Raw genomic sequence first — 12,896 nt, forward strand, 5'->3', positions numbered from 1 at the left:
TTAAGATTCCACATATAAGTGAGATCATTATAGTATTTGTCTTTCTCTGTCTTTTCTTACTTAGCATAATGCCCTCAAGGTCCATCCATGTGGTTACAAATGGCAAGATTTCATTTGTTTTTATGGCTGAATAATATTCCTTTGTGTGTGTACACACATTACATTTTCTTTATATATGTCTGACACTTAGGTTGCTTCCATGTCTTTACTATTGCCAGTATACATGGGAATGCATGTATCTTTTTGAGTTAGTTTTTGTTTCTTTCAGATAAATATCCTCAGGTGCAATTGCTGGCTCATGTGGTAGTTCTTTTAATTTTTTGAAGAACCTTTATACTGTTTTCCATGGGGGAAATTTACCAATTTACAATTCCCACCAACAGTGCATGAGGGTTCACTTTTCTCCATTACCTTGCCAACTCTTATCATTTCTTCTCTTTTTGGTACTCAGCATTCTGACTGGTACCAGGCTGTATCTCACTGTGGTTTTGATTTTCATTTCCCTAATTAGTGATGTTGAGCATCTTTTTATGTAGCTGTTAGCCATCTGTAGGTCTTCTTTGGAAAATTGTTCAGATCTTCTGCCCATTTTTAAAATCAGATTGTATCTTTGCTTTTGCTGTTGCATTGTATGATTTCTTTATATGTTTTGGGTCAATATCCAAATATTTGCACATATTTTCTCCCATTAGTAGGTTGCCTTTTCATTTTGTTGGTTTCCTTTGCCCTTTGCTGTGAAGAATGTTTTTAGTTTGATACTTGTTTACTTTTACTTTTGTTGCCTTTGCTTTTGGACTCAGGTTAAAAACAAAACCATTGCCAACATCAGTGTCGAGTTTACTGGCTACGTTTTCAATTCTAGGGGTTTTATGTTTCAGGTCCTATATTCAAGATTTTAATCTATTTTGAGTTCATTTTTATGTATAGTGTAAGATAGTAGTCCAGTTTCATTATTTTGCATTTGACCGTCCAGTTTTCCCAGCACTATTTACTGAAGAGACTGTCCTTTCCCCATTATGTATTCTTGGCTCCTTTGTTGTAAATTAACTGTCCATATAAGTGTGGGTTTATTTCTGGGCGCTCTGTTCTGTTCTTTTGATCTGTGTCTGTTTTTATGTTAGTACCATACTGTTTTGATTACTATAGCTTTGTAATGTAGTTTGAAATCAGGTACAGTGATGCCTCCAGCTTTGTTCTTTCTCAAGATTGCTTTGGTTATTTGGGGTCTTTTGTGTTTCTGTAGAAATTGTGGGATTGCTCTATTTCTGTTGAAAAATGCCATTGGAATTATGGTAGGAATTGCAGTGAATCTGCAGGTTGCTTGGATAGTACAGACATCTTAATATTAATTCTTCCAGTCAGTGAGCATGGAATGTCTTTGCATTTATTTGTGTATTCTTTAGTTTTTTTTAGTAATGTCTTAAAGTTTTCAGTGTACAGGTTTTTCACCTCCTTGGTTAAATTTATTCCTAGGTATTTTATTTTTGATGTAATTGCAAGTGGGATTTTTTTCTTAATTTCTCTGACAGTATTAGTGTATAGAAACACAACAGATTCATGTATATTGATTTTTATATCCTGTACCTTTATGGAATTTGTTTTTTTCTGACAGATTTTGGTGGAGTCTTTAGAGTTTTCTAAATATGTATAATGTGTCATCTGTAAATAGTGACAGTTTTACTTTTTCCCTCTCCAGCTTGGATGCCTTTTCTTTTTCTTGCCTAATTGCTGTGGCTAGGATTTCCAGTATTATGTTGAGTGAAAGTGTGGAGAATAGACATCTTTGTCTTGACCTTGATCTTAGAAAAAGCTTTCACCTTTTCACTGCTGAGTATGATGTTAGCTATTGCTTGTCATACATATAGTCTTATGTTGAGGTATATTCCCTTTATACCCTCTATATGAGAATTTTTATCATAAATGGATGTTGAATTTTGTCAAATGCTTTTTCTGCATCTGTTGAGATGATCATATGATCTGTACCTTTCATTTTGTTACTATGTTGTATCTCGATTTATTGGCAGATGTTGCAACATCCTTGCATCCCTGGAATAAATCCTACTCGATCATGCTGTTTGCTAATATTTTGTTGAGGAATTTTACATCTATATTTATCATGGGTATTGGCCTGTAATTTTCTTTTCTTGTAGCATTCTTTGATTTTGGTATCAGGGTGATACTGGCCTCATAAAATGAGTTTGGAAGTGTTCCCTCCTCTTCTATTTTTGGGAAGAGTTTGAGAAGGATTTGTATTAATTCTTCTTTGAATGTAGGGTAGAATTCACCAATGAATCCGTCTGGGCCTGGTCTTCTATTTGTAGGGAGGTTTTTTAATTACTGATTCTCCTTACTAGTAATAAGTCTATTTGGAGTTTTCTTTTTGGTTGTATGTTTCTAGGAATTTATCCATTTGTTCTAGGTTGTCAAATTTGTTGGTGTGCAATTGTTCGGATTAGTCTTATGATCCTTTGTATTTCTCTGGTATTGGTTGTAATGTCTCTTTGATCCTGATTTTGTTTGAATCCTCTCTTATTTTTTCTCTTATTTTTCTTGAAGATTCTAGCTAAATTTGGTCAGTTTATCTTTTCAAAAAACAGCTCTTAGTTTCATTGATACCTTCTGTTGTCTTTGTAGTCTGTATTTCATTTATTTCCATTCTGATCTTTGTTATTTCCTTCCTTAAAACTGACTTTGGTTGTTTGTTCTTTTTCCTTGAGATTTAAAGTTACGTTATTTGAGATTTTTCTTGTTTCTTGATGTAGGCATTTATCACTCAGGTTTCCCTTCCCTCTTAGAACTGTTTTTATTGCATCCCGTAACTTTTATTGTTATATTTCCATTTTAAATTGCCTCAAGACATTTCTTTTGATTTTTTTGACCTATTGGTTAAGTGGGATGTTATTTAATCTCTACATAATTGTGAATTTTCCAGTTTCCCTCAGGTAATTATTAATTTCTAGTTTCATATCATTGTGGTTGAAAAAATGCACGATGTATTTTGAATTTTCATGAGTAATATTAAGACTGACTTTGTGGCCTACCATGTTCTATCCTGTAGACTGTCCCCTGTGCACTTGAGAAGAGTATGTATTCTGTTGCTTTTAGAGTGAATGTTCTGAATATATCCATGAGGTTCATCTGGTCTAACATTTAAGGTCTTATGTTTGTATTTTTTACTTTATGTCTAGATGATCTATCCGTTGATGTAAGTGGGGTGTTAAAGTCCCCTATTATTATTGTACTTCTGTCAGTTTCTCTCTTTATGTGTGTTAATATTTGCCCTTTTAGGTGCTCCTGTGTCGAGAGTATAAATATTTACAGAGGTTAAACTCTTATGTTGGATTGACATCTTTATCATTATGTAATGCCCTTTTTGTTTCATAATTACTGCAGTCTTTGTTTTAAAGTCTATTTTGACTGATAGAAGTGTAGCTACCTTCATTTTCTTTTCCATGGGCATAGAACATCTTTCCCCATCCCTTTATTTTCAGTCTCTGTGTGTTTCCTTCTGAAGTGAGTCTCTTATAGGCAGTCTAATTTTCTTATCCATTCTTGTCTTTTGATTTGGAAAGTTTAGTACATTTACACTTAAAGGAATTATTGACAGGTATGTGCTTATTGCCATTTTGTTCATTGTTTTCTGGTTCCTTCTTCTCTTTTCCTTTGTTTTGATGATTTTATTTATTTATTTATTTATTTTAAAGATTTTTATTTAATTGACAGAGAGAGACAGCAAGAGAGGGAGCACAAGCAGGGGGAGTGGGAAAGGGAGAAGCAGGCTTCCCGCCGAGCAGGGAGCCCGATGTGGGGCTCGATCCCAGGACCCTGGGATCATGACCTGAGCCGAAGGCAGTCGCTTAACTGACTGAGCCACCCAAGCACCCCTGTTTTGATGATTTTAATAGTATTGTTAAATTTTTTTCTTGATCTTTTGTGTATCTCCTATAGATTTTTGCTTTGTGGTTACCATTAGGCTTACATATAACTTAAAGTCTGTTTTAAGCTGGTAACAATTTGTTTGAGTGCATTCTAAAGCTCTACCTCACATCTTTTTATCTTTTGTATCCCTTAACTAATTATTCCAGTTAGGGTTATTTTTACTACTTTACTGTTTTAACCTTCAGACTGAGTAAACATTTTTCAGACTAGCTTTATAAGTGATTAATCCAGTACTTTTATTTTGTATTAATGTTTACTAATGAGATTTTTATTTTCCTATGTTTTCTTGTTGATTCGTGCCCTTTGTTTTCAACTTGAAGTCCTTTTCACATTCCTTTAAAGACCAGAGTGGTGATAAACTCTTATTTTTTGCTTGTTTGGGAAACTTTTTACTCTCCTTTAATTCTGAATGATAACTATGCCACGTAAAATATTCTTGGCTAGAAGTTTTTCTTTCAGCACTTTGAATATATTGAGCCACTGTCTTCTGGCCTGCAAAGTTTCTGCTGAAAAACTAAAATTTTTTTTTTTAAGTTATCTACAATTTTATTTTAATATAATCTAAACACATACCATTTAGAAAATACCAAGAAAAATTTAAGTACAAGAGTTGCTGCTGTTGCATTTGGATAAAGCTGGCAAGTTCTTGCTACTAGCATAGCCCAGGAAACACCACCGAGGAAACCTAATATATTGGAATAGATGTTGTGGCGTTTGGCCCACAGTTTAATAGCTCTCAGAGTTAACCTGAAGTTGTCAATGTTTGGTACTAGATGTAAAATTTCATTGGTTACCCTGCAACCGTTAAGACTTCTTATGCATCTTAGATCTAAATTCTTTTTTTTATTTTATTATGTTATGTTAATCACCATACATTACATCATTAGTTTTTGATGTAGTGTTCCATGGTTCATTGTTTGCGTATAACACCCAGTGCTTATATCTAAATTCGTAAGCAGACTGTCATCTCGTAAGTCCAAGTCTTCTGGAATAGTCTGCAGTGCTAGTCTTGCAAACAAAATATCAATCTCTATCTTATCAAAACACAGTTTGACAACTGGTACAAATGCCTCTTCAACAGCTCTTAAATCTTTCACTTCTTCCTGTAATTTCAGCTTACCATAGAATGAGGTGAAAAAGTCATGTCGATCAAAATGTCTTGGTGCAACACATAGTATGTACTCCTAATCTGTAAGATCCAAATGTAAAAATTTTTCCTCCAACATTTTCAATTACAGATTGTGGAAGATTCTTGCTTACACTGATTTCTCGTATCCACTCTTTTACCAGGTTATTTAATTTTCCCAAAATTAAAATCCTGCGCTGCACTTCCTCTTCCTCTTCAAAAACTCCAAAGGGCTTCAGAGTCTCAATTAGTGTCTGCGTAAGCAGGCAGTCTCGTTGGGGGCTGCTAAGCTGATAGGAGAGGTTAATGCCATAGTGCTTCTGGCGTGGCTGTGTTTGTTGTGATCCCTGCGTTGCGTTGTAACTGGAAACAGCACAGTCTCCTGCGCAGGCACCGCCCAGTCACACCCCCCCACATCCCCCCAACTCCACTGCCCTGGACACCCACTGAGGCAGGAGGGAGGTGGGATCCCAGGACCCTGGGATCATGACCTGAGGCGAAGGCAGGCACCCCTCTGTCTTGGTTTCTATGTATCAGATGAAACATCTGCCTCTCCCAGGATTGAAGGAAGGGCCTCACGTAGGCACTGAACCTTATTGTTCAACCCTACCCTAGCTTTTGGTTGTCTCTCAAACATTTGTGATAGTCCATGCAGCCAGTTTTATTTTTAAAAGCTCCCAGTAGTTGAGTGTGCCAAGACTGGTCAGTGTACTAGAGGGGAATATCTGAGTCAGTATGTAGATTTAGGCTGAGTGGAAGCCAGACCTTCAGGCAGCAGCTTTTAACTTATATATACAGTCCACTAGGACCACAAGCAGAAGCCCCCTGGCCTCTAGGGCCTGGTGATCAAGTGGCACCCCCTACATAGCAGCTGCAGAAACCAGGGTATGACATAAAATCCAGGGCAACAGACTTGTGTAAAAGTTCCCTTCCGGGAGATATTGGCGCTCCGGAGTCAGACAGGAAAAGCATGAAGATGACACCTGCTGGGTGGAGTGAGGTGGGGGATGGGGGGTGGGACTCTAAAGATAGCACCTGTTAGAGGTTCATGGTAGGCCTAGAGTTTTACTTTTTATTTAATTTTTTTAAAAGATTTTATTATTATTTAATAGCGAGAGATCACAAGCAAGAGGGGGAGACAGGGACCGCTGAGCAGGGACCTTATGCAGGACTTGAACCCAGGACCCTGGGATCATGACCTGAGCCAAAGGCTGCTGCTTAACTGACTAAGCCACCCAGGTGCCCAGGCCTAAAGTTTTAAGTGAAGATAGTGCCTGCCAGCCTTAGTTCCCTGGAATAGTATCACAGTAAGTCCCTAGATACGTGGTAAGTTAGATGCCTGCCCCTTAGGCCTACACTTTATGTGAAAGAAGTTCATTTACTTATATTAATAACTCTGGGTACTATTGGCTGCCTCTTTGCTGGGCCCTGGAGCAAGTTAGTCCACACAATAGCCATTTTTTCCTTCCATTATAGCTTTGTGGGTCTCATAGACATGAGCCCTATTGGCTTTCAAAGCTAGATGTTTTGGGAACTCCTCTCTCAAGAGCAGGTCTTAAAAGCTCAGGTGCCCAGTGTAGGGTTCAAACCCGTCGTACCTCAGGGAGCAGCTCTGGGTTACTTACTTACCTGAAAGCTGCTTACTTACCTAAAATTACTCTGCTTATGAGCTCTTGGTATTTTTTGATACTTTGCTCTTAAGCTTGATGAATCTGGTTCAGTCCCTTCCCTATGTCCAGAAAATTCTGTTGAATTGTATGAATCCTACACATTATTTAAGGGAAAGTGAAAATAATTCTTTAAGATAGTGAAATTATGTGTATTATCACTGGGTGGTTTTAAATAAGAGAATTTAATTGGTCAGGGTCCCAGAATCGAGTAATTCAAGATGGTTTATGTAGAAAGGGACCATTTCCAAAGGACTGGGTGTGAGGGAATCAGAGACAGTTCATGACTTTGGTGCTAGTAGCAGCTAAACTGATTACCAGAACCTAGAAGGCAAAAGTTGTGTTAAAGGTAACTTTGAGGGGAGCAATGACCTTTGGTAAAGGGACAGAGTCAGCCTCAGGTCAAAACAGGGAATGAGGCGGTGCAATAAATATCCTGACTTCATTCTCTTTCCTCCCTTTAATCTGCCAGTGAACCCTCTTGACTGAAGTTGGAGGACCCCAGGAACCCACTGATAAGGTTCATACCAGTTTAGTTTGCCAGGGCAGAGAGTCAGGGTAGAAAAAGGCATTAAGTGGGTATAGAGTGGCAAAAGAAAATATCCGGTATTAGAATGATGCAGGCTGGGCAGCCTTACTGGGATTGGTCCTAGAGCATCTCCAGCCTGGAATAACACACCTAGTAAGTGTCCAGGATAAGAGACCAATAACTGGACTATTAATTTTTTTTTAATGTGTAGCACAGAACTTTTTTCATTAGTTGTGTATTTAAAATTTTAATCATGAGTGAAAGAAAACCTTTTGTAAAACTGTTCAACTGGTTTCATAGCTGTTACAGCTAAACACCTCTCTAAACATGTAAGAAGGAAAATTCAGAAGTCTTTGAGTAAACTTTTCCAATGCTGTATGTGATTCAGCAATGGTCTGCAGGCAGAAATGGTATATGAGTCATATGATCTAAAAGTACAAAAAACACAACATGACTTTTCATTAGCAACATTTCCCTAAAATTTGGTTCCTAGGAGGGAGATAGAAGACATTTTCCTAGCACTTCAGACAACAGAAGGACATTTTCCAGATTCTGTATGTTTATGTACTTTAATTTCAAACCAAGTTATGAAAATATTTACCATCTCAAGAGTTTTTTATTGTTTTTGATGAAAAATTTGTCAGTTACCATTGAAACAAAATTTTAGACTTTTGCTGAGAAATACTCTTAGATATACAAGATGATATTATATATGGCTTTTGTATATTCTAAATGAAAATTAGGATAGTCCTGTGAGAAGTTTCTTTTAAAAAATAGTCATACGTGAATGCTAAGAATGAGTCATCTGGGGGCACCTGGATGGCTCAGTCGGTTAAGTGTCTGACTCTTGATCTCAGCTAAAGTCTCGGGGTTGTGAGTTCAAGCGCCACATTGGGCTTCACGCTGGACATGGAGCCTACTTAAAGAAAACTGAACCATCTGAAGTGTGTGGCATGGATGACCTGGGCATCTTGCTGAGTATAAGCTGGGCATGGGGTCAGGGAGGAGTGCACAGAAACACAAATATCCTATAGCTCTACTTGTGTGAGGAATCTAGGGTGGGGTGGACAAATTCATAGAGATGGAAAGTAGAGAGGTTGCTGGGGGATGGGAGGGAGGGTGGAATGTGGAGTTACTGCTTAGTGGATGCAGGCTTTCTATTTGGGGTAAGTCAAAGGGTCTGAAATTGTGGAGCACTGTGGGTTTGCTTGGTACACTGAAGGGTTTAATGTAATATTTAGAACCCTTGTGGACTATTGGTAGTGTAAAATACTGTAGTCACTATAGAAAAGATATAGCATTTCCTCAAAAAATTCAAAATATAATTACTCTATGACCCATCAATTCCCGTTCTGGGTATATACCTGAAAGAAGTGAAAAGTAAGAAGAGATACTTGGACACCAGTGTTCATAGGAACATTAGTCACGATAACTAAAAGGTAGAAGCAGTCCAAATGCCCCTTGGCAGATGAATGGATAAACAAAGTATGGTATACACCTATAATGGCATATATTACTCAGCCTTAAAAAGGGAGGAATTATGACACATGCTATATACAAATAAATGGTTGAACTTCGAGGACATTATGCTAATATGAAACAAGCCTGTCATAGACAAATACTGTATGATTCCACTTATATGAGGTACTTAGAATGGTCAAAATCATAGAAACAAAGTAGAATGGTGGTTGCTAGAAGCTGGTAGGGAGAATGGAAAGTTGTTTAATGGGTATAGAATTTGTTTGGAAAAAAATAGTTAATAAATTCTGTTTTACAACAATTAAAAATTAATCCTCTGAAATTCTTCTTTAGATGACTTAAATACAGGAACATTCACCAATGCAGAATCATGCTGTCGAACAGTAATAGAGAGGGAAATTCTAAATTGTTCATCTCCTGAGATTCCTGCAGAATTTAATGAACAGTTTAACACTAAGAAAGACAAAGAGGAACTTACAATAAATCAGGTTAAAGGAGTCAACTTAGAAAAAGAAAACGGTTGGCATAATGATCAGTGTAATGAGTTTGGAAGGACAGAGAAAACACCTATGAAGAAATGTCCTAAAAGGCCTGATTGGAATATAAATAAACCACTCAAAAGGTATATTCCAGCATCAGAAAAGTACCCTAAACAGCTTCAAAAGCAGAGAGAAGAAAAAAAAGTAAGAAGGCAGATGGAACTGCTTAATTTGGTAGAAAGAAATAATCCTGGACATCTCTCTCAAAATAGAGGCACTTCACCAGTTCTTCCTTCATCTCAAGAAACAGAGCCAAGGTTCAGGTGGCATCTAATCAAAAAGGTAAAACTTTACTGTCTTAAAAATATTTTAAAGTATGTATTGGTGTTTCTAGATTGAAAACAGTTACCCACATGGTTATTTTGACAAGGCTGTTCAAGAGTTTAAGAAATAGGCTTTAGTTTATACCGAGGTTGTCAAACGATGGCCTGTGGGCAAATCCATCATGCTGCTGCTTTTGTAAATCAAGTTTTATAGGAACACAGCCATGCTCATTCTTTTATGAATTGTCTGTGTCTGGTTTAGAGTAGCTGGAAGAGACCACCACATGGCCCACAAAGCCAAAAGTGTTTACTCTCTGGTCCTGTATAGAAACACTTGACACTTATACCCTATATAGATTAATGTTATTCATTGTTCAAATAGCCATTCAAAACTCTTGTTTGTAGACAGAGGATAATTTTGTAAGGTCAGGAATTACTGCACTGGTTCCGTGACTGGAACAATACAAAATCTCATTCTCCGGTTTTCAAAAATATTTGTGGAGACATATGGCAGTACTGTTACTCCTGTCTGCATTTATCTACCCTTTAGGAAGAAGAGCCTCTGAAAATTAATTCTTTCGGCAAGGAAAGGTACGTTATGGATTGGATTGATTCCATAGCTACTTAGTGCTGTGTGGGACAAAGGAAGTACAAATATTTGCTCAGAATATAGGTAAGATCAAAGCACATATATATATATATTTGAAGTCAGTAACAGGAAAGTGTAGGGACTTAGAGGTGGGAAGTAGAGGTTTAAGGGAAATGTGGCTGACATTCTACCTGAAATTTGAAGGCCCAGTTTGGACTGGGCCTAAGCATGTAGGTAGGAATGTACGTGAGTTATTGTCTGCAAACTTAGCTAAAGTAGTTTTGACTTGGGGCACCTGGCTGGCTCAGTCAGTTAAGTGACTGACTCTTGGTTTCATGAGGTCATGGTCATAACGGGGTCATGGGATCGAGCCCCACGTCAGGCTCTGTGCTTAGCGCCGAGTCTGCTTGGGACTCTCTCCCCCAAATAAATCTTTAAAAGAAAATAAAACAGTTTTGACTTTCCAGTGATGTCAGCAGTGGAATAGCCCTTCTGCTTTGATTGAGGAGGTTATGAAGAAATGACTAGTAGGGATACTAGTTCATTTAACCAGGAGATTTAGATGGTTAGGAATTTTATTCTGTGCCTTTGTGCATGAGCCAGGTGGTTTAGAGCTGTGTCAGAATGTGGCTCTAACAAGAAGTTTGGTTCGCATGGTAAGTAGATTATTGTGAATTATCTGAGAAGAAACATTGGGCTTAAACCAGCCCAGCTAGTGTTGATCCTCACTTTTCCTCTATACTGTATATATCCTTGCCAAGTAAAGTCATCCTGTTGCCATTTTAGGAAAAGCGTCATAGAACTCACTTCTATTCCTAGTGTTCCTAAAGGTGTTACACTGTAGACTAAATTGAAATGTGATTAAAGAATAATTTAAAATACATAATTTTGCATTAAAGCTTCTTAGTCCCTAAAGGTGTTACATTGTAGACTAAATTGAAATGTGATTAAAGAATAATTTAAAATACATAATTTTGCATTAAAGCTTCTTAGTCCTTAATTGTGCTTTTTTGAAAAAAACAGGTCTCAGTCACCACCACCAGTTCCAGTGGTGAAAAACAGAGCGCAACAAACTCAGACACTAAAAAACCGTAATTATGAAAGAGAGAATCTGATCTTAGAAGATAGTCAAACAGAAACATCACCTGGGCTTTCTGAACCATCTCATTTTATCCCCTATGTCCGAACCAGTGAGATTTATTACCTTGACCCAGATGCACCTCTCTCTAGGCCTTTAACCCAGGATCTTCAATACCAAACTCCACATGGTAGGTAAACAGAAGTATCCCTTTCCCCCAACACTAAATTCAGAATCCAAACTAATATTCTTGCCCTTAGTCAGGAGGGGTAGAATTTCTCTTTTGGGGTCTATTACTAAATTTTTAAGATTTATTTATTTGACACAGCGAGAGCAGGAACACAAGCAGGGGGAGCGGGAGAGGGAGAACAGGCTTCCTGCCGAGCAGGGAGCCCAGTGTGGGGCTCGATCCCAGGACCCTGAGATCATGACCTGAGCCGAAGGCAGACACTTAACGACTGAGCCACCCAGGAGCCCCCATTATTAAATTTTTAATTTTAGAGATTGCATTTGACTTATACCACTTTCTTCTGTCTTCAGACTGTGACCAAGAACACCGGCAGCTATTGGATTCTGATGTCAGAGACCCACTTCTTAATCCTAACTTGGTGAAAAACAGGGATCGACAGCAAGCAATCCTTAAGGGACTATCGGAACTGAGACAGGTAGGAGCTTTTTCACCAAGTTTGGATGTAACTTTTCTGTGTATGTCTAAGGGAAGGCTATATATTGGAAGGGCTAATTTACTTTAAAGGCCTAATTGAACACATCCCACTTAAAAAAATTCACTTGTATATTAATCTTAAAAGTTCTTTCCTTCAATTTGATTCACATTGCCATCTTAAAATACTCCAGTATGAAATCATGAGACAATTGTAATATTAAGACAGTTTTATTTAATGAAAAACATACATTTGAAAGGGTAAACATGAAATAAACCCTAAAACCCAAGATAGAAAATACAAAATTATGCTTTAGTAAATTTAGTAATGCAGTTCACGTTTTTTTTTAATTGAATGTGTTGGCAGTGTTCAGAACAGAATATTGATGCAAGTCCCAAAGAATAATAAAATTTGGTGTGAAAGTATACACATAACCTCCTACCCATCAGACTACATCTCCTCCTCCCAGATCAGTTATTGTCACTTCTCGTTAGCTTGCTCAGGCAATAATAAAATCTAGTAACACATTCAGTATTTAAGGCTATAACCTTTATCAGCTGGCCTTTAAATACCTATCCCTAATCTTAGGAAAAATAAACTGCCACTTTAGGAGTGCCCTTTTCCATGTCCAGTCATTTACATATGCCTCTTCCATTTCAAGTTGTCAATTCAAGTGTTGCTTACCTAATTTGTTCACATAGAGCTAGAAAATCACAATAACAGAATTATAAAGTATCCTTTAGTTCTTTAAATGCTAGCTTTGGTTACATATAGATTATGTAACAAGCAGTAAATATTTCCAATTTTCCTTTAAAGTGACAAGGCACTTTTTTTAATAGAGGTAAAAGTTGTGAGGTTAAGAGGCAGGAATATATACCATGTACATAGTGACCCACCTGTACAGTAGCCACATCTTATTTCACCAGGGCCTTGTCTAAGCCACTAAGGTTAGTGCAGTCAAGATAAACACTGGATGTTATTTAAGGGAGACTCCTTCAGTGCGTCTCATTACCATTTTAAGAGCC

General features: G+C 37.5%; 1 protein-coding gene and 1 pseudogene across 18 annotated transcripts in view; one reads left to right on the top strand and one right to left on the bottom strand.

The window, feature by feature from the left end:
• Nucleotides 1–12,896, top strand: part of CCDC66 (coiled-coil domain containing 66) — an 80,665-nt gene that overhangs the window by 52,090 nt on the left and 15,679 nt on the right. For 16 of the 18 annotated variants that reach the window (XM_027584662.2, XM_027584661.2, XM_027584664.2 and 13 more), the window contains 4 exons: nt 9,074–9,561; nt 10,093–10,133; nt 11,155–11,399; nt 11,750–11,874. In XM_027584662.2, the coding sequence (XP_027440463.2) occupies nt 9,074–9,561; nt 10,093–10,133; nt 11,155–11,399; nt 11,750–11,874 (899 nt within the window). Of the gene's footprint in view, nt 1–9,073; nt 9,562–10,092; nt 10,216–11,154; nt 11,400–11,749; nt 11,875–12,896 lie in introns of those variants that run through there. The other 2 variants (XR_003518129.2, XM_027584670.2) reach the window with 2 other exon arrangements.
• On the bottom strand, nt 4,655–6,523 carry LOC113917591 (annotated as a pseudogene).

The sequence above is a fragment of the Zalophus californianus genome, chromosome 1 (genome assembly GCF_009762305.2).
Source record: "Zalophus californianus isolate mZalCal1 chromosome 1, mZalCal1.pri.v2, whole genome shotgun sequence".
NCBI classification, from domain to species: domain Eukaryota; kingdom Metazoa; phylum Chordata; class Mammalia; order Carnivora; family Otariidae; genus Zalophus; species Zalophus californianus.